The 21,367-nt window shown below is 57.8% G+C and overlaps 1 protein-coding gene across 1 annotated transcript; it reads right to left on the reverse strand.

Annotated features, from left to right (window-relative positions):
• Window positions 1-936: 936 nt before the first annotated feature.
• ANO9 (anoctamin 9) lies at window positions 937-21,292 on the reverse strand. The gene is given in 26 exon segments (XM_067747724.1): window positions 937-1,538; window positions 1,658-1,751; window positions 1,823-1,924; window positions 2,476-2,623; window positions 3,354-3,506; window positions 3,581-3,708; window positions 3,851-3,948; window positions 4,049-4,106; window positions 11,750-11,861; window positions 12,093-12,129; window positions 12,215-12,235; window positions 12,238-12,378; window positions 12,459-12,501; window positions 12,503-12,549; window positions 12,682-12,764; window positions 12,851-12,911; window positions 13,026-13,122; window positions 13,536-13,670; window positions 13,903-13,976; window positions 14,058-14,116; window positions 14,231-14,277; window positions 15,407-15,552; window positions 15,742-15,867; window positions 15,979-16,053; window positions 17,279-17,353; window positions 21,154-21,292. Coding segments are annotated over 25 exon segments (2,502 nt in total). The 5' UTR covers window positions 17,288-17,353; window positions 21,154-21,292; the 3' UTR covers window positions 937-1,130.
• Window positions 21,293-21,367: the final 75 nt, after the last annotated feature.

The following is a 21,367-nucleotide window of genomic DNA, read 5'->3' on the forward strand; positions in this document are numbered from 1 at the left end:
AGCGGTTCCAGCAGGTTTCTCCGTCCGCCCCCGGCGCTCTGGGAGGCCTCGGGGCTGGGCTCGGACTTTGGGGCGGAGGCGGGGTCCCTCAGCGCCTCGGCGCTCCTCTTCCCTCTCCTGGCCGAGGGCCAAGTCGGGCGGAGCGGGAAGAGCGGCCCTCGCCCCCGCAAGGCCGGAGGGGCCGGAACGAGGTGTGAGCTGAGGCTTCCGGGCGACGCGGGCAACGGGCTCGGCTCCGAGGCGCTTCCTGCGGAACCGCACCCGCCACGGCCCAGAGGCTCCCCGGGGCAAAAGGCGCCTCGGCCGCCCAAGCTCCAGGCCCGGTTCTGGCTCCCGGGAGCCGGCGACCTCCACTCACCTCCGCAGGTAGGAGCCGCGATCGGCACTCACCTGCTGACAGGACCCGGGGCTTGCGCGGCCGCGAGGGTAGAGCGGCTCACCTGGGCCAGGTGCGCAGCGGCGACAGCCCCAGCGACGGTGGCAGGTGCAGCCCCGCCCAGCAGCCGGGGCGAGGGCGGACCCAACTGTCCTGCTTCGAGCCTCAGGCTGGTGTTCAAGACGGTCCTGCGCTCGGCCCCCTGGAGCCGCGGCCGCCGCGCCTGGGGGCAGAGGCCAAACCGGCCCGACCAGCCCCGAGAGTCTCGGTGCCCCAGGAACTCCTCGGAAATTCCACCGTCCCCAGGAGCACCTGGTGCGGTTCTGCTCCTCCTCCCAAGCTCTTTGTCTTCCTCTAGGAAGCCTGCCTTGACTCCCGCTCCTAAACCCGAGGTGCAGGGAGGGTAAGACCTCTGTGACCTCTGTAAGGCACCCCTCACTTGGAAGCCCACGGAAAACCAGAGCGGGGCGGAGGCTACCACATTCCGGGCCTCTCCCCGTCACGGCCTCAGTTTCCCAGCTAGCCCTGAGGGCAGACGTAATCGGCCAGAAGCCCAGAAATTAACACAAAGCAGTTTTATTTTATTAGAGAAAACTCTGCTGGTTGAGGGGAGCCAGTGGGGTGGGGCAGGATCTGGGGCCCAGGAAACTGGGCCAGTTTTCCTGTCGAGACGGCGTGAGAAGACAGGACAGGGCTGCACTGTTCCCCCCCCAACCCCGCCCCAGTTCTCTGGGTGGCAGGGGTCACTCAGAGTTCAAGTCAGGCAGTACCAAGCCTGAGCCCTCACAGGTGGAACAGGCCTCCCAGACCATGGACAGGTGTGCAGCTCACAGACACCCCAAACATACAGGGGCTCCCAGGACCCCCACATATACGCGGGTCTAATTAAAGCCCGCCCACACACACACACAGCCGGCGCTGGGGTGGGCGGTGGTGGCAGCAGCTCTGCAACTTGGCCTCTTGACCGGCTCCGGGCCTGCTCCATGTCTGTGCTCTCGGCCGGAGTTCCGGAGTCTCTGGTACTTCGGGACTCGGGGCCAGGCCCCGGCAGCCACGCCTCCCCAAGTCTCTGGTGCTTCCTCTTCAGGACTTCATTCTTCACCCACTGAGGCACATCAGGCACAAACCAGCCAGCAATGAGCTTGACGCATAAGGCCACATGCTGGGAGGGCCAGAGTGGGGAGGTCAGGGTGCGCTGAGCAGGGACTTTAGGGGGCAGGGGCCCAGGGAGGGCTGCAGAGAGCCGCCCCGCCCTGGGGCCTGTCCCCAGTGCTGGCTCACCTCGAAGAGGATGAGGAAGGTCAGACGGACGGCCAGGAGGAACCAGGGCTGCTCAGTGAAGTTGGAGTTCTGAGCGGTGCCACAGTCCCAGTACCTGGGGTGGGGAGCACCTGAGGTCAGGAGTCAGGAGTTCAGAGGGTGCTCACAGGGGATGGGGGTCCAAACCTGCACTCAGTCACATTCTCTGAGCCCTCTGTTTCAACAGGATTCTGGGAGTCCTTGGTGTAGAACACGGACAGGCTGTGGTTGACGTAGCCCGTGAGGCAGCTGGGGGGAGGGGGAGAGGAGTTTGGTGTTGTCTCTTCAGGCTTCTGGGGTGCTGGCTTGTAACCGACCCCTGCCTGGTGGGGGCCATCAGGGTGGGCCACAGTGCAGACCCCCCTCCTTCATCTCTGTACATGGGAGAGGGGCCCCTGGGGGAGGCTGAAGGCCACCACCTGCCTTCCTTGCCAGGGACCGAGGCTTCCTTGCCAGCCTTCCTGGGGGAGCCCTACCCCTGGAGACCTGCCCCCCTGCAGGGCTGGAGGAACTGGATGAGGACAGCATGCAGACCACTAAGGGTCTGCCTTTGAAAGGGGAGCCATTCCAGTATCACTTACTCAGAAAACAGCTGGTTCTGGGACGTTAATCCCCTACTGGGGTCCCAGTCAGCACTCCCGGGGTCCACTCAGGGTCTGCAGGTTGCTGTGGGAGGGCAGCCCAACCCAGGCAATACTGTTAGCATTGAGCCCTTCCCTGGGGTCCCCTGGGGCTGGGCCATGGTTGGGCCAGTTTCCCAGGGGTCTCTGGACAGGGTCTGTGTGGTGGTGTCCCCTTACTCGACTGCAGGGTGGGCCCCCTGTCGGCACAGGCCATAGCGGTACTTGTACACCACTCGGGGGATGAACTCAGATGTGAAGGCGATGACCATCCCGTCGGCAGTGACGGCCAGCACGCCGATTATCGCCAGCACCTGCAGCCAGGTCCCTGGGCCATGGCAGGGGGTGAGGCCTGCACTGTCTCCCCGCCCCCTGCCCCCCCACCTCTGGTGATCCCCTGAAGCTGGGAGCCTGGATGGTCAAGGGCCTCATCATGTCTCTGCTTGTGGCAGCCGCAGGGCCAGGTCCCTGATGAGGAAGACCTGGGCCAGGGCCAACAGAGAGCAGCCTCCACTCTCCTGCACCCCTCTTCTTGACGTGGACAGGGAGGGGCTCAGGTCTCCGCCCCCCATCTTATGCCTGAACCTTTCGGCTGCCCCCAGGCCTGCTCCACCTCCTGGGTCCCCTCCCCAGGGCAGACCCCCTTAACCTGGTCCCAAGTCTCCCTCACACTTCTCTCTCCCACTGCCTATGTCCAACGCCACAACTCCTGGCTTCATCCCTGACACCTGTCCACCTCAGCGAGGCCAGTCAAGGTGACTAAGGCCACCTGCTCACAGTCCCTGTGCCCAGCTGCTGGACCCCTCTCCCTCAGCTCCCTGAGAGTCAAGCCGTTCTGCACGGCCTCCACAGGGCGGCAGCTGGCCCCTCAATGGGACCCCTGGGGGGGAAAGGCCTGCGAGGTGCCTGCCAGCCCCGCCTCTTCCTGGGGCCTGAGCCCTGCCCCCATGGCTCAGAGCGGTGGTTTCAAGGGGACTGGCGTGGCCCCAGCGCGCCTCGCGGCTCATGCCCCCATGGCTGGAGCGCCCGCCCTCAGGCCGCCCCGTCGGGCCCCTGACTGATGTCCTTGGCCTTGCGGGGCACCAGGCGCCGCTGCACCTGGACCATCTTGATGGCGTCCAGGCGGATCTCCACGAGGTTGCTGAAGAGGGCCAGCAGCAGGGCAAGCGGGAAGGCGGCCACGAAGACGGTGGTGAAGCCCTACTGGATCCCTGGGGGTGGGGGTCGTCACCGTGGGCCCCCGCGCGGTGCCCGCCCCTCCGCCCAGCAGCCCCGCCCTGCGTACTCATCTCCATGAGCTCCTCGAACAGGCTGAAGGTGTTGACCGGGTTCAGGCGGTAGTTGCGCCGCCAGTGCCTCAGCTCGGGGTCCTGGGACGTGGCTCGCATCGAGCGACACTTGTGGGCCAGGCATCTGCGAGCGAGGAGGACCGGGTGGGGGACGGGGAGGGGGGCTGAGGACCCCTCGGGACTGCTGGCTCTGGGAGGTGGGGTCCTGTGGGTTCGGGGGCTCCCTGTGGTGAGAGTGGCGCCCCGGGAGGGAGGGTGGTCCTCACGGGCCCAGGTACTCCATGCGGTTGCTGAGCGTTTGTTTCAGACCCATGATGATGGCCACCTGCACGAACAGGTCCGTCATGCAGCCGCTGAGATGGCACTGCGGGGGCAAGGGTGAGAGGTCAGGCACGGGGCCTGGGGGTGACCAGGGGGTTGGGGCAGTTCAGGAAGAGGGCAGTAAGGCCTCCGGACAGACTGACCTCCTCCAGCTTCCACAGCCCTGCCAGGCGCACCAACTTCCCGGGGTTACCGTTGATCCTGGGAAGGGCAGCGAGGCTGAGAGAGGGCGCAGGACAGGAGTGGGAGTCGGGGAGCAGTGGGGCCTGGAGGGGAAGGAAGGAGACCCGCCCCACAGGTGAGCAGAGGCTAACCCAGACAGGCCTGTGTGCGCGCAGGACCGCCGGGGACCTCTCAGCTGTTCACAGGCTCAGGAAAGGCTGTGAGGAGGGGCCTCAGTTTCTCCCCAGGTAACTGTGCACACAGGGCTACTTTGTGTTTAAATCACCTGATTTCCATGATAAAAAAGGTATATTTAACCAAACGTTGGGCTTATTATGCTCAATGGTGAAGTCCTACAAGCACTCCTGTTACTACAGTTCATGACAACTACTGTTCCAGAATGGTGTAACTTTGCAAAGGAAAAACTTGTTGTAGAAAATACGATTATATATCTGGGAAACCAAAATAAATCAACTGAACGATTGGGCAGGTAAATCTGAAAAATGCTCAGAGTGGATATAAAATTGATATCAAGCTCAACTCCCTTTTGCTTTCCTAGGTGCAACAAAACCACTGAGAAATGTAGCAGGAGGACATATCTGTCGCAGATAGCGGCAGAAACTATAAAACAGAGTGAAATTCACAGGAAATACGGGGGACCCATAAGAAGAAAACTATAACACAGCTAAAGAACATTAAAACAAGACTTGAATAGAGGAAACTTGTTCTTCGATAGAAAAACTTACGCTTGTATTTTTGTGACAGGTGGAATGTCAGGCCCCCAAAGATACCACATCCTAATTCCTGGAACCTGTGAATAATGTTATCTGACATGGCAGGTGGTATTAAGGTTGCTAATCAGCTGACCTTAAAATGGAGAGAGAATCCTGGATTATCTGGGTGTGCCCACTGTAATCACCAGAGTCCTTAAATGAGTAAGAGGGAGAGCCAGAGAGATGGCAGGATGAGAAGGACCCAGCCTGACACCACTGGCTTTGCAGACACAGGACGGAGCGGGCCAGGCAGCCTCTAGAAGCTGAAAAAAACAAGAGTGTGGGCTCTCCCTGAGGGCCTGCAGACAGAACACAGCCCTGCTGACACCCTGAATTTAGCCCAGTGAGACCCATTTTGGACTCTTGGCCTCGAGAACTGTATGTAATGTGTGTTGTTTAAAGCCACTAAGTTGTGGTCAGCAACAGAAAATTAATACAGTATCTATGTCAATTCTCCCTAAAAGAATGTATAATTTCACTGCAGTCTTAAGCTAAATCCCACAGAATTTTGATGGAGTTTGACAAACATTATTTTAAAGTTCACCTAGAAGAATAAACACGTAAATAACTACAGAAAAGGAAAAGTGAAAAAGGAGAAAAAGAAAATTAACGCCAGACCTATCTGACAGGAAAGCATTACAGTAGTAATGACACAGAAATGTACTAGACCAGAATCATCAGAATCCACGGAGCGCCAAAACAGTCAAGTGCATGATGGAACTAGACCAGAGTCATCAGAATCCACGGAGCACCAAAACAGTCAAGTGCATGATGGAACTAGACCAGAATCGTCAGAATCCACGGAGCGCCAAAACAGTCAAGTGAATGATGGAACTAGACCAGAGTCATCAGAATCCACGGAGCACCAAAACAGTCAAGTGCATGATGGAACTTACTGTGTGACAGAAGGGTGGTGGTGGCGATGGAACAGTCAACAAATGGTTTGGGGACAACTGGCTGTCACTTGGAAAACAACAAAACAGGCTTCCCTCCTTTGCCGCCTGCAGCAAAACAAATTCCTTGTGAATCAAAGATTTAAATGTTTAAAATGTTGAAACCATAAGCATCTAAGGGAAATCACAGCTGAACGTTTTTTTTTTTTTTTTTTGTTTTGCTCCGGACGCGCAGGCTCAGTGGCCATGGCTCGCGGGCCCAGCCGCTCCGCAGCATGTGGGATCCTCCCGGACCGGGGCAAGAACTCGCGTCCCCTGCATTGGCAGGCGGACTCTGAACCACTGCACCACCAGGGAAGCCCCTGAACATGTTTTTAATGTTGAGGAGGGGAGGCCTTTTTGAGCACGGCATGAAAAACAGGAACTATAAACAGACACACTGATAACCTTCGTGACGAAACAGGAACCGCCTCCAGAGAAACACGAGTGGCTGCACAGGCTCCTGCCCTCTCCTCCCAGGGATGCCACATGCAGGGCCAGTACACGAAAGGCGCCAGACTCAGGCTTCCATCTGCCCCACCGCTTGCTGACTGTGCGACTTAACCTTTCTGTGCCTCGGTCTACTCATCTGTGAAATGGGGTTTAGAGAGTCCCTACCCCATAGGGCTGTTGTGCAGATTAGAGCTGATGAATGTGAGGCCCTTAGGATAGAACGGGTGAGTGTCAGCAGACGTGAGTTATTATAAAGACATATCCCATCCTGCCAGGGAAAACCTACTCAGTCCTTCGTTCTTCAGTATGAACGGACAGCTACAAATCTTCAGGCACGAGGAAAACCAGCTGTACAAAAGAGAAGGACTACAATAAAGGAACAGGAAGATGGACCCTTTAGGAAATGAGATAATGAGGAAACAGATGAGAACTTAAGGGGAAAAAAGAACATTGATATCCTCAAGAAAGTACTGTATCTGTGGAAACAAGAAAAGGACACTTTAAAAAAATAAAAGGATAAAAAAATAAAAACCCTCTTGGAAATTAAGACTTTAACTGTTAAACTTAAAAAAAGAAAACAGGGACTTCCCTAGTGGTCCAGTGGCTAAGACTCCACATTCCCAATGCAGGGGGCCTGGGTTCAATCCCTGGTCAGGGAACTAGATCCCACATGCCGCAACTAAGAGTTCGCGTGCTGCAACTAAAGATCCCACGTGCCACAACTAAAACCCAGTGCAGCCAAATAAATAAATAAACAAACATTAAAAAAAAAAAAGGCAAAAAGACAAAGTGAAGGATATCTTTCCAGATGTGGAATGTAAAGACACAGAGATGGAATATATGAGAGAAAAAGATAAGAAACCCAAGAGGACCAGGCGTTCCATAGACAGCAGAGGGGAAAAAAATATTTTTAAAAACCTAAGGAAAAAAACCAAAAAAAACTAAAAATAAAACTACCACCTGAACCAACAATCCCACTACTGGGCATATACCCAGAGAAAACCACAATTCAAAAAAACACATGCACCCCAATGTTCACAGCAGCACTATTTACAATAGCCAGGACACGGAAGCAACCTAAATGTCCATCAACAGAGGAATGGATAAAGAAGATGTGGTACATACATACAATGGAAAAGTACTCAGCCATAAAAAGGGATGAAATGCGGTCATTTGTGGAGACGTGGATGGACCTAGAGAGTGGCACACAGAGTGAAGTAAGTCAGAAAGAGAAAAACATCATATGATAACACATACATGTGGAATCTAGAAAAATGGTATAGGTGATCTTATATGCAAAGCAGAAACAGAGACACAGACGTAGAGAACAAACGTATGGATACCAAGGGGGAAAGGGGTGGGGTGGGAGAAACTGGGAGACTGGGACTGACACATACGCACTATCGACACTATGTATAAAACAGACAGCTGATGGGAACATACTGCAGAGCACAGGGAACTCTACCCAATGCACTGTGGTGACCTAAATGGGAGGGAAGTCCAAAAGGGACGGGGTATCTGTATGTGTATGGCTGATTCATTTTGTTGTGCAGTGGAGGCTAACACAACATTGTAAACCAACCATATACTCCAATAAAAATTAAAAACAACCTAAGGAAAAACAGAAGAAAACGTAGTGAGCCTAAGCAGGACACGGGCTGTTTCATCGGAAGGTGCCAACAATTGCCCAGCACAGTGCGTGAAGAAAAGACCCACCCTAGATTGTTCCCCTGTTTAAAGAGAAGATCCTAAAGCTTCTAGGTCAACTAGGAAGAAACAAAAATCAGATTTTCTGCACATTTCTTATCATCCATTTTGCATGTTCAAAGACAACGGAGCAACGTCTTTAAAGTTCTAGAAGGGAAAAGTGTTTTGAAGTTAGATTTCTATACCCAGCCATGTCAGTCTTGTGCAACAGTAGAGCATGACACCTTTAGACATACATGAATTCAGAGAGTTTACCTCTCCGATATACCTTCTCAAAATAAATGAAAGCAAAAATCAAGAAAGAAGGAGGCTTGGGAGTCCAGGAAATGATGGTCCTAACCCAGGAAAGCAGCAGATTGAAGTCCCAGGGAGACAGGTATGCAGGAGGCACGGAGAGCCACCAGCCCCGTGTGGGGAGAATGGAGGGTCTCTGGGAGAAAAGAGACTCCATGCGATAGGCCGTTTGACATGGAGAGGCTGGATAACCTTGATAAGATAAAGACATGCAAGGAGGAAAAAAGGCAATTAAAAACAACAGGAAAAATAAAGAGCTGCACAACAAAGAAACGGTCAGATAAGAAGCACAGTAAAATGTGACATGATGAGTCAGAAGAGAATCCACTTGACCTTGATGTTATAAAAATGCTCAGATGATATGAACAACTTATAGGAAAAGAAACTTAATGGCCAAAGAATATCTGGAAAGATGCTGGATTCTCACTAATAGGTTTTAATAACACACTTTTAAGGTCTTTGTTCATCAGACCAACGTGGAGTGTGCAGTCACGTACACAGTGTGTGGCTTTGTGAGTCAGCACAGCATTTTTGGAGGGTGCTTTAGCAATGTCTCTCAATTTAAATGTGCACTGCCGACTCCCAGTTAAAATGGCTGGCTGCCCACACCCACTGCCAGGCATCACCTCGGAGATGGAAGGGAACTGGGGAGGCCTGCGGCCCACTTGAGACATCAGGCTGGATCTAAGCCTGCAGGGAAGACGTCTGAATAGCAACACAACCCTGCCCAAGAGCCTGGAACACCCCAGGACTTGGGCACCTCTGGTAGCTTGGGAGCACCCACTGGATGGGAGGCAGGCCCGGCTGAACCTCTGGGCCTCCTATCCAACCCCTAATCCACCCCCACACACACACAAGAGACACACACACAAGAAGACAAAGACATTTCTAGGGGGTTGAACAACAAAAGATTCAGATCGCAGGGTTGGGCCAATGGACACTGAGACCCCACAGTGTCCCTTCCCCAGCTGGGCTCCCAGCATACTGACGGGCATCCTTCTGCCTCCAGGCAGGAGACCAGGGATTCCCCTTCAGGAACCGACACAGCAAGAGGTCCCGACAGGAGACACATAGTCCAGAGCAAAGCCACTGGCACACGCCTTTCTCAATTACGGACAGGTGGCCAAGAATAAAAGACATCTAAGGCGGCGGGGGGGGGGGGGTTCTCTAACACCAGAATCAAGACCAATCAAAGAAAGAGCATCAAAGAAACTCGAAAGGAACAGAAGAAATGCCAGAGTAGAAGGGAAAAAGAGAGGCCACATCCTCAGAAAAGAAAAGCCCTGGTGTCCAGGTGACATGAAGAGGAGGCTGTGAAGAATCTGACATGTCAAAAGGAGTGCTCTGAAATGAGAACATAAGCAGAAGCGAAACGTTCAGTAGAAGGGTTGGAAAACAGCTGAGAAAAACTCCAAGAAACTGGAACAGAATGGGAGAAAAAAAGCCAAGAAAAGTAGATGATCAATTCAGAAGGTCCAATTTCCAAACAAAAAGAATTCTTCAGAAGGGAGGAGAGGGAGCTGAAGCAGGAGACTATCAGGTACATGAGAAAATCTCTCAAAACTGAAGGCCCTGAGGCTCCAGGCCCAGTGAGTACCCGGTAATTTCTTTCCATTTGACCAGCACTGATTCTGCACGCGTGGCCGGCTGCAGGAGCTGAGCATTCAGCAAAGGACAAGCGCCCTACCCTCCGCCCTGGGGAGCTGCCATTTCTGAGAGAGACAGTGAACACATAAATGTGCGTCACGTCCTGGGTGGCGACGGCTATGGAGGGGGAGCAAGGGAAGAGCGGAGTCTGAGGGACCAGGGTTCGGGGCCAGGCGACGTTCCGAGGTCAGCAGGAGAGCAAAGGTCAGCGCCAGGAGGCAGTGAGAGTACCGGGGAGGCAGAAGCGCGAGGCGGGAGAACCAGAAACCGGGTTCGCCGATGAGAAGACTTCCGGAAAGAACTGTGACAGCATGCTTGTGTGATGGTGGAAATCAGCCGGCAGAGAGAGGAAAGCTGGCGTGTGGAGGAGAGAGATGTGAATTACCGAAGCATGTCGACTGAAAAAGACCCACCAAGTCACACGGCTGAGAAATTCCAGAAGACGGGGGACAGTGAGAAGATGCACAGAGAGTTGGCAGAACACTAACGCCAGACTTGCGGAACAGAACGCTGGAAGCCGGAAACCAAAATACCCTTCGGAAGTCTGAGGAAAACCGTATCCAACTTAGAACTCTCTCCAGCAGACGCTCAGTCAGGCCCCCAATAAAGAGGAAACTCAGCACATATGATTTCCCATGTACCCTTTCACAGGAAGCCACTGGAAAACTTGGGATCCCACACGGCAGAGAGTGAGGGGCTTCCCAGGATGAAAGGGCCAAGCACAGCCCCAAGAGAAGGGGACAGATGCCACGAGGGCGTCTCCAAGGACCTCATGATGTCTTTGAACATACTGGCAGGAGTTGGTTTCTTCTAAAGTTCTTCTAGAGGGACTTCCCTGGTGGCGCAGTGGTTAAAAATCCACCTGCCAGTGCCGGGGACACGGGTTTGAGCCCTGGTCCGGGAAGATCCCACATGCCATGGAGCAACTAAGCCCGTGCGCCACAACTACTGAGCCTGCGCTCTAGAGCCCACGAGCCACAACTACCGAGCCCGTGTGCCGCAACTACTGAAGCCCGCACGCCTAGAGCCCGTGCTCAGCAACAAGAGAAGCCACCGCAATGAGAAATGAGAAGCCCGGGTACCTCAACAAAGAGTAGCCCCCACTCGCCACAACTAGAGAAAGCCCGCACGCAGCATTGAAGACCCAACGCAGCCAAAAATAAATAAATAACTGAATAAATAAATTTTGCAAATAAATAAAGTTCTGCTAGAGAGTTTGGGATTAATTGGCAGTATATGTGTAACTTACAACATTTGAACAAACATAGAGAACACATAGAGGAATTATTTTCTTCAGAAAAGACAAGAAAAGATATGTTGATTGAACGAAAACTGTTCATTTCATTAATTAGGAAGGTGCGGGGAAGTGTGTGCATGTGCACGTGCGTGTGTGTTACATGGGATGCCCACTGCAGCTTTATTTATAAACCTCAAAACTGGAATTAACCCGAATGTCCACCAACTGAAGTGGTTAAATAAATTCAAGGGCATCCCACAAAAGAACGCCCATAGTATGTTTTTAAAAGCAAAGCCTTACCGCCCATGCAGACATGGAAAACGCCCATAGTACGTCTTCAGTGTAAGGCAGATACAATTATTTACACGACAAAATCACTCATGTCAATAGGTGTATGTGTGTGTACTTAAATGTGTGAAAAAGTTTGGGAAGACCCAACAAACAGTTACAGTGTCATCTCTGAGGACGAGGATTGGACAGTTGGGGGTTCGCTGTGGGCTTCCTTCACATATTTCTTTACTGGGTTTCCAGGTGTTCTGAGCATGATTTACTTTAAAAATTAAAAAGAACAGGTATCTCTATTTTCAAGGTGGGGAGAAAGGAGTTAGAGGGAGGCATGTGGGAGCAGGTGGCCCTTACCTGCCCAGGATGAAGGCGATGTAGATAAGGGAGGAGAAGTGAGCAAAGAACTACAGAGTGAAGAACTTGATGGTGAACTTGCTCTCTCGCTCTGAGAAGGTCCTGGGCTTCTCTGGAATGAGATGTGGGGCCGTCCCTCCCCCATCCTTCACCCCGATGACAGCCCACGCCCAGCCTGTCCCTATCCTGACAACTCCGGGACACCTGCGACCCCCACCTGTCTCCCAGGTGCGAGCCCCTGCCCTCTCGTAGGCCCCCTTCCCCCACCCCAGGGCTCCAAGATCCCCGCCCTGAATCCTCCCTCCAGTAGCCAGAGAGGGGCTCAGGGGGGCCCTCCTCTCACCAAAGTCACAAAGCTTCAGTGCCACATATTTGTTGATCTGTGGGAGGGGAGACGGAGGGCTCACCTCGGACCTCAGCAGAGCCGCACCCCCACCGGCACCCTCGCCCTGCCCCGACCCCTGCCTTGGTCATGACGAGGATGCTCTCACATAGTGAACCAGGGCCCCGGTCACCACCACGGCCGTGGTCACCTGCTCTCCCAGGAAGGGCAAGGCGGAGCTGAAAAGGGCAGCGAGCAGGACGCGGCAGATCACCAGGACGTGGGCCATGCCTATCATCAGGCAGATCTGGCGGGGGTCGGGGAGGCCAGGATGGGCAGGCCTCCGGGGGCCGCCCCACCTGCTCTCCAGGGGCGCCCCAGGAGTACCATCAACAGAGACAGCAGGAGGATGACGGTACTCCGCGCGTAGCCGGGGCTGGTAGTCAGGGCAGGCAATGAGCCCCAGCACCATTTCCTCCTGTGGACGGCACCGGACACGCCTGAGACACGGGACTCCTCACCCACGGGAACCGCGATTCATACATGGGGACCCCCTCAGACACAGCAGACTCGTGTGGGCCCTGGGCCTGGTCACCTGGCTCAGCCTCACCTGGTCCTCGTCCCACCCGTACAGGTCCCATTGCAGGACCACACGGACTCGCTCCCGCTTCCACAACTCCAGGAACACGGTGGCTGCAGCCGGGAGAAAGCAGAGGCCTCACGGCGTGTCCCCGCTGCGTGTGGAGCTCGGCTGCCCCCCAGGTGCCGCAGCGACTCACCCCACAGCGCCGTGAACACAGCGAACAGCACGGTGCCCTCGTTGTCGAAGAGGTGGGTGAGCTGGGGAGAGCGGCGCGTGGGGCTGGGGCGGCCTTCCCTTCCCTGGGAGGACCCCCTGGGCCCTCTTCCCCGCGGGCGAGCAGCCGCAGTGCCCCCCCCTCCCACGGCGCAAACCTTGGCGAAGGCGCAGGTTTCTGAGAGCCGCTGGTACCTGGGGCTGTGGTCGCCGCGAGGGCACATGTAGACGTCGTGGGCATCACAGATCTCCCTGCTGGGGGTGCAGGGACCGGGTTGTCGGCGGCGCTTACCTGTGGCCCCTCCTGTGGCCCCTGGGGGACCCCATCCCAGGCCGCCCCTTCCCTGACTCCGCCCCTTCCCTGACTCCGCCCCACCCTCAGTCCCGCCCCTTCACGACCCCGCCCCTCCACGACCCCACCCCAGTCACGCCCCCTTTCTGACTCCACCCAGCCCACTCAGTCCCACCCCCTTACGTGACTCCACCCCAACCCCGCCCCCTCCATGACCCTACACACCCCTGTCCCGCTCATTCCCTGACTCCTCCCCACCCTCAGTCCCTCCCTTTCACGACCCCGCCCTAACCCCGCCCCTTCCGTGACCTCCGCCACCCCGGTCCTGCCCCTTCCCGGACCCCCCAGTCCCGTCCCTTGCCTGACTCCGCCCCACCTGATCTGGCTGGCTTCGAAATGGGCGAACCCGCTCAGGAAGACGATGAGGCCCACCACCGCGGCGGGCACCAGCATGTAGGTGTACCAGCCGAGCCAGGCGAAGTACAGCGCCACCTTCTCACCGAAGTAGTTCCTAGGGGCACAGCCGTCCCGTCAGGGCCACTCCCAGCAGGGGTGACCGTCCACCGCCAACGCCGGGGTGAGGCATGCCACATGCGGGGCGGGCAAGGAGCGGCATGCTGAGGGCATCTAAACGTGTGTCTAAATGGGAGTCCGCACAGCAGTTTGCTGGAGGCGTGGGTATAACCGCGGGGGTCGCAGCCTGCCTGCGGGGGCGCAGGTGTGTCCGCGGGGGGCAGTAGTACCTGATGTCACCAACTGGCTGCTCTTGGAACATGTTTCTCCACCAGGCCCATTTCTTCTTTAGGTCTTCCTCCCCCTGAGCACAGGCGACAGACAGTGAGAGCTTCTTGCCTCAGGTCCTGCCCTCAGGTCCTCTCCCAGCCGGCCCACCACTCACCTTGTGTAGGGGAAACACGGCCTCAAAGACCCCATCCTTCACCAAATCCTGGAGCGTGTCTGGTGGTCACAGGGATTCTCGGGTCAGAAGGGAGTGAGGGGTGAGGGAGGACCCTGTCCCGTTCTCCCCGTGTGACTGCCCCTCCTGGTGGGCTGCTGCCATCCAGTCCTTACCACCAGCTGCCATCTTGCTGTTCAGCACAAAGTTGACAATTTGGATTCTGGAACACAGGAGCTGGCTCAGGATGGCCCTCTATCTGGCCAGGTCCTCTGTGTCCTAGCAGAGCCCCCAGACCACCTGACCAGAGCCCAGAATCCAGGACTCCTCTGGGAGCCCACCTCCTTAAATCCTCCCAGGGTCTAGCTGTGCCATGGTTCCAAGGTGGGCCTCCCTCAGGGTGGTCTCTCTCTTCCCAGGGCCCTGATGCTCAGCCCTGCAGTAGTTTCTCCCAGATCCCTCCCAGACCTCCCACCTCCAATCACCCGTCCCACCTGGAGCCCCCACACGTCGAGAGCACACTCTTTACGTGCACAAATCCTCTTTGCACCCCTGTGAGCCATTTTGCCTATGGGGCGACTGAAGCTCAGAGAGAGTGAGTAATTTGGTCAAGGCCACACAGCCAGGAAGCGGCACATTCGGGCATCTGACTATACAGTCCCCCTGAGTGTCCAGGGGACTCCCCACAGCCTGCTCCTCTCAGGCCCCATCAAGATGCCTCTATTCATGTGTCCTCCCAAGACCGGCCAGTCCTTCTGTGTTCACAGGAAGCCCCCCTCCGCTGCCTCGTATCCAAATTCCAGGAGTGTTCTTCACTAGTCTCCCTGATCGGGCCCCAGATGAGTTCAGGGGGCCGGGGCTGGAGCCAGGAAGATGATGGAGGAGGGCTGTGGGGAGGGCAGGTGGGCTGGCTTGGAGGCCTAGAGGATCGGGGTGGGGAGAAGCAGGTGCTTGGAGAGAGAGGAGGTGTTGGATGCCTGGGAAGCAGGGGATAGATGTCCAGGGAGGGGCATTTGGTCTGGAGGAAAGAAGTCAGGATGTGAATCCAGGGGGATGACCTCAGAGCCTAGGAGGGACAGCTGGGAGGATCCTCTCAGCCTCTCCAAATTCTGCCCACCCTTTAAGGCTGGTTTCTATTCTGCATCTGGGGGACATAGTCACATGTAACCTTCAAACACTCCAAGAGGTGAGAACTGTCATTTTCCCGTATTACAGACATGGAAACTGACTCACAGACCCTTGCCCCCTGGGCCCTCCACCCTGGGACCACTCCTGGGAGCCTTGCTGCCTGTCTGGACCGGCATGTGGGTGGGCAGGGGTCCTCCTGGCCCCACTCTGGGCCAGCCTCTCACCTGGTGGTGGCTGGGGTGGAAGTTGGCCTGGCCAGCTCCCCTCTGGGGGCGGTAGCCTCGGGCTCCATGAGAAGTCTGCGGTACCGGTCAAAGACCCGGTTGTCAGCTCGGATCCCAAAGAACACCTTCGCCTGGTCCTCCCTCGCCTGAGGGTGGGGGACAGCATGGGACCCTCTACTCCACATTGGGACCCTCCCCTTCATCCAAAGCCAATGGCCTATCCCCTCGTACCCTTCTCCTGCACGAGGCCTCAGCCCACCTCCCCAGACACCTCCCCGGGACCCGCCCAGTCCCACGTGACCCCTGCGCCCAGGCGAGGCCCTCAGCCCGCCCACCCTGTAGCAGAAGTCCTTCCTCTCGAGCTCTTCCAGGAACTGCTGCTGCCGCTGGACCTGCCTGGGGTTTCTCTGGGTGCAGTGACCAGCCACAGCGACATAGTCCCATGGCTCGGAGGCCTCAGTCTAGAAGCAAGAGGTGTGGGGGCTGGGACTGGGGACCAGGGCGGGCCAGGTGCGGGCCACGGGGCAGTAGGCGGGACCAAGCCCAGGAGAGACTCAAGCAGAGAGACTCACCTCAGTGGTATTGATGTCCATCTGCAGGGGGCTGTCCCCGTCGGTCCCCACCAGGATCCGGAGGCTCTCTTCTCCCTGGGGGTGAAGAGCAGACGGAGGATGGGGCTCATTGCAGCAGACAAGCACCTCCTGGGCTGGGTGCTCTGGTAGCAAAGGGGTAGTTCCGGGTGGGGCTAAGTGCGTGCACCGAGGCTACAGCACAAGCGGCCGGCAGAGGCTGGTTTGGAAATCCATACAAAGAGCTCCCAGAATTCATAAGAAAAGGCAGACAGCCCCGTTTAAAGTGGGCACACTTCACAAAAGAGGGGCACTCAGAAGCTGAAGCCATGGAGCTAGGGAACCATCTGGAAACGCAGGCCAGGTGCCCAAGAGGCACCACCTTCCACCATTTGGGAGCCAACATTTTACGGCCAGACAGCTCTAAAAACACACGTGTGGGAGTTCCCTGGCTGTCTAGTGTTTAGGATGCGGCGCTTTCACAGCCGTGGCCCAGGTTCGATCCCTGGTCGGGGAACTGAGATCCCCAATGCCGCTTGGCGCGCCCCCCCCCAAAAAAAAGCCTGGGTGGGACTTCCCTGGTGGTCCAGTGGCTAAGCCTCCACGCTCCCAGTGCAGGGGGCCCGGGTCCGATCCCTGCTCCGGGAACTAGATCCCACATGCCGCAATGAAGATCCCATCTGCTGCAGCTAAGACCCAGAGCAGCCAAAATAAATAATAAATAAATAAATATTAAACAAAAAAGCCCGGGTGATCTATAAAAATATTGAATGTAATACAATATTGTAAATCACCTGAAACTACTATAATGTTGTAAGTCAGCTATGCGCCAAAAAAAGAGAGGCCCGGTGCCTCAGCAGAGTCCCCACGTGTTGCTGTGGCTCACACATTGGTGCTGGGACTTGGGAAACTAAGTTGACCGTCCCAGACACTACACCCCGGGCCAGCCACCTTTGGAGACAGACAAGGGTGCTCACAGCAGCACATTTCATATCAGAATTGTGGAAATAACCCAGATTCCCATCGGTAAGCAGATGGGTGAAAACACTGTGCTACGAGCACACACAACAGGAACATGAAGGCCACCACTGCACGCAGGGCGTTGGGGACCAGTGTGACACGGTACTGAGTTTCCTAAAAGTAAGTCCAGTGAGAACTGTGCAGGAGCGACTGCTGCAGGCACGTCCCGGACAGACGGACGGACACTAAAACCAGCGGGCAGAACCTTAAGGGGGAAGCGGATGGTGCCGAGCCCCTGAGTCTCCCCGATTCTTTGTTAACTGTTGCGGCAGCATTAACAAACCTCACACATCCTATGCTACTGCCTCCGGAGGATGGTGCAGACTCCGCCCTCTCGAGAGTGGGCTGGACTCAGTGACTCATGAAGGAAGCGTGAAAGGGAAAAAGAGTCACCCTACAGAGGAGAAACCTGGCAGATGCCCCCCACCCAGGTGATGAAGGTCAAGGTCACGGTGATGTAATTGAGATGTCGGGGACCTCCTGACAGCATGTGATGCGATAGTACGTGATCCCACCCTAAAACCCCTATAGTCCCATCTCAGCAGAAGACGCCGGAGGCCCTTTCACCTGAGCCCGAGTGAGCGGACCCCAGAGGCAGGCGGCCAAGGACAAGGCGGGACGGAGGGACCATCACAGACAGGAGGGGCCGTGGAGACGTGGCGATGATGCCGTGGCGGGTCCCGCACGAGCCGGGAACAGGAGAGGACACGCACGGAAAAGCCGGTGATGTGAGTCAAGGCGGCCGTGTCGGGCTCTTCGCTTTGACCAGCGCCCCAGGCGACGGGGCACGGGGGACCCTGCACCGTCTTTGTGACTCTTTACGAAAACTCACAGACCTGTAAAAACTGCACAAGTGGAGTGGAGGGTTCTGGGATTGGCATCCAGGTTGGTGGGGGGGCGGGGCGGGGAGTGGAGGGGGGTCTTTAGGCTTCATTTACTCCCAGTGAGCAAACAGCAGGTTCTGACTTGCCCGCCTTAGGGGCTAAGTGTCATGTTGGACAAATTCGTAAGTGAAACGGATCCTCACGTGCTTGACTTCAGACCCAAGATGAGGGCTCGCCCCACCTCTCCCCAGGCCCGGGACCTCCTGCAGGAGGACCCTTCGAGGGTCCCTGGTGGACAGTCCCACAGAGGCTGAAAGGAGAGACTCCCTCACATGAGCACTGGCCTGAGGCTGAAGAACGGGAAGACGGGACCCCAGGGCGGGGAGGGACGGCACAGGGAAGCCACCCTGGCAGGAGGCAGCAGGAAGGAGCCTGGGGAAGACTGCCTGTGAGGGACCCGCCAAGACGACAGCGGGAGGCTGGCCCTCAGGCGGCGCCAGAACTGAGCTGCTGGACTTGGTGCAGCTCTGGGGTCCCAGACAGCCCTCCCTCCCCAGAGACATCACACAGCTTTGGGACATTACCCAGAGCCTCTTGGAAAAGGGGAACGCAACCTTCCCTGGAGGATGGTGTGTGATCTGGACCAGAGGTGTCCTACGGGCACTGACCCCCACCATTGATTCGGGCCACTGGACAGGGAGACACCCCCCACCGAGGGCAAAGGTACATGCACCCCTCAGGGTTGCCCTGGTCACCCCTGGGCAATGGGCGAGCAGTCACAGGAGCGGCCAGGTCTGAGTGCCCCCTGCCCAGCCCTGGTCTAGCCACCCCACACCCCACAGCCGCAAAGGGACCAAGTCCTGAGCATCAGCTTCCTGTACACTCTGGGCTCCCCAGCCCCATCCCCAGGCCACCTGCCACATGCAAGGCCCCTCTCTGGGCCGTGGTCACAGACACAGCCTCCAGTATCAGGCTGTCCATCTGTCCACCTGTCCTCCAGGGAAAGAGGCCTTCACAGATGGGAACCAGGTCCACCTGAAGTCACCCCCACCTCCAGCCAACCAGACTGCTTGGTGCACCCGAAGCGAGGTGTCTGGGGCCCCTGCGTCCCTGTCTATCAGACCCCACCCCCAGGAAGCCATGTGTGCCCATCAGGCTCCCAATCCCCAGGGCTCCTGCAGGGTTCCTACAGGGGCTACCCTGGCACTCTTGGCCTCAGGGATCCCAGCCCTGCCATGTGCAGACCCCCAGCAAGTCCCTGCACTTGGACGGGGGGCAGGCTCTGGGCACCCGGCTCTCTGTTGTCCTCCCTTCGGCCTTCCAGCCCCCACCCCTGCAGGCCATGCACCCAGGGCTTGGTACAGACTGGAGTCCCAGCGGGCTCACCCGCTGGCTCCGCAAGAGGAAACTTCTTATGATGCTGCAGCTCCCGGGAGACCTTCCCAGCCTTGGGAGCCAGAGCTGGGCGAGTCCTGCCCCTGTCTGTCCCTTCCCAGGCCAGCCTCCAGGTCACCGGAGAGGCAAATGCGACTGCCACCCAGCTCCCAGCAGTCCTGGCCCTGCGGGCTACGGGGAGCACCCGTGTGACATCACCCCTGCTGCATGTGGCACACGTGGGCCTCCGTCACTCTCCACGGCCCGTCTCACGCCAAGGGTCATACCACAGCCCTGCCGGCACTCCGCACCCTCCTGCCCCACTGCCCAGCATGAACAGGGAGAGGCCCGCCCTCGCTCGTCCGGCCTCTGACCCCACCCCCCCAGTGGATGCCCCACCTGCTGGCTCTGCTTCCTCATCTTCCCTTCCCAGCCCCCTTCCCCTGGCCGTACCCCCTCGCATGTGGGATCTTAGTTCCCCAACCAGGGATCGAACCCACACCCCCTGCAGTGGAAGCGAGGAGTCCTATAGCCACTGGACCGCCGGGGAAGCCCCTGCTTCCTCCTCTGACTCATCTTCCGAGTCCTGTCATCTGCCTACCCACTCCCTTCTGCCATCCCTCTGTCTCATGTGTCCGGTCATCCACCCCCAGACACAGCTTGCTCTGTGTGCAGCCCTCACGGGGAGTGCGTAGTGTAAGTGGACACGGGCCCGGAGAGCAGGTGCCTACTTGGCAGGGGAGCTTGCCCTTGTGGTGTGGACAGGCCCCGAGGGGCAGCGGGCAACTGGTGTCCAGGGGCTCAGTGCTACCTCCCAGGGACTCGGTACTCAGCACTTCAGCTCTGCAGAAGCATAAAGGGCAAGAAGGGAGCTGCTGGGAGGTGAGACTGGGGGTTAGCAGAAGCCAGACCAGAGGGCCTCTCAGCGGCTGGGGAGCCTGGACTTCAGCTGGGGGCAGCAGGGAGCCATGGAAGGGACTGGTGCAGGGAAGGGTGTGCTCAGATCCAGCTGGGGCCACAGAGTTCTCTGCCGTGTGCATCAGTCTTTCTCCAAGGGTTGATTCTCTTGCCTCAGTCAAACCAGGGGCTTCCTCCCCACCCACCCTTGCCAGCCCCGCCTCCCTTCCACCCCAGCACAGGGCTGGCATGGGAGGAAGGGGCAGCCAGGGGAGCTCGGGGTCAGGCCAGCGTATGCCCACATGCCAGCCTTAGCAGCCGGGGCTCCAGAGCTGGCTCTGGAAGGGCAGGGGCAGAGTGAGAGGCCGCCTGCTTGGCCCACACCTGGGAGCGCCCTGAGGGGGCTGAGTGGGAGGCCGCTTTCCTTCTCCACTTCAGCACGGGTCCCTGCCAGCTGCCCAAGGGCTGGCCCCCGCCCCGGAGACCGACCTCTTCCCTGGGGAGGGAAGGAAGGAAGTCTTTCCAGGATGTTCCCGCCTACCTCCCCAGGGCCCCCACGGCCTCCTGCTCTGCCCCCAGAATCAGAATCCAGTAGCCCTCGGCGGGCTCCCACCCCTGCCTAGGCAGAACCCCCAGGGAGCCAAGGACCCAGCTGGCCACCCTGGGACTCCCCATCCCCAGGTCAGCCCACCCTAGAGACCACAGCCCCTCCCCTCAGGGCAGAGCGGCAGGTCTGGGGTCTTCCTCCTGGCTCAGGGCCCAGGGGTGGATATGCCTTCCCGCACACTCTGTGTGAGTGTGAGAGCCGGGCCGGAGGGACCCAAGAACCCCGGCTCGGGGCCCAGGGGGTGGACTTGCCCTCCCCGCGTACGCCCTTCACTCTCGAAGGGCCGCCCTCCTCTGTCCCGCCCCGATCCCAGCCCGGCCTGCCTCCCCGCGGCCGGGGCTGGGCAGAACCCCACCCGCGGCCGCCCCAGGCACCCTCCAGGTGAGGGGGCAGGGCCGGCCGGAGGGGCCTCGGCTCGGACCCCGTCCGGGTGGGCGTGGCTCGGAGCGGACTCACCCGCACGCTGGTGGCGGTGCTGGGCGCCGCGCTCGGAGGGGTCGGAGGGACCGGCAGTCCCAGCGCCGGTGGGAACCCGAGCGTGGCTGCGAAGCCGCCCGGCGCTCCTTCCCGACTTCCGTGCGCGACTCTCCCCTCCCTCCTCAGGCCCCTGTGCCGCCCGGCGCCGTCGGGGAGGAGCTAGTGGCCCGCGGGCCAGAAGGCACACCCTCCC

The sequence above is a fragment of the Pseudorca crassidens genome, chromosome 9, assembly GCF_039906515.1.
Source record: "Pseudorca crassidens isolate mPseCra1 chromosome 9, mPseCra1.hap1, whole genome shotgun sequence".
Lineage (NCBI taxonomy): Eukaryota > Metazoa > Chordata > Mammalia > Artiodactyla > Delphinidae > Pseudorca > Pseudorca crassidens.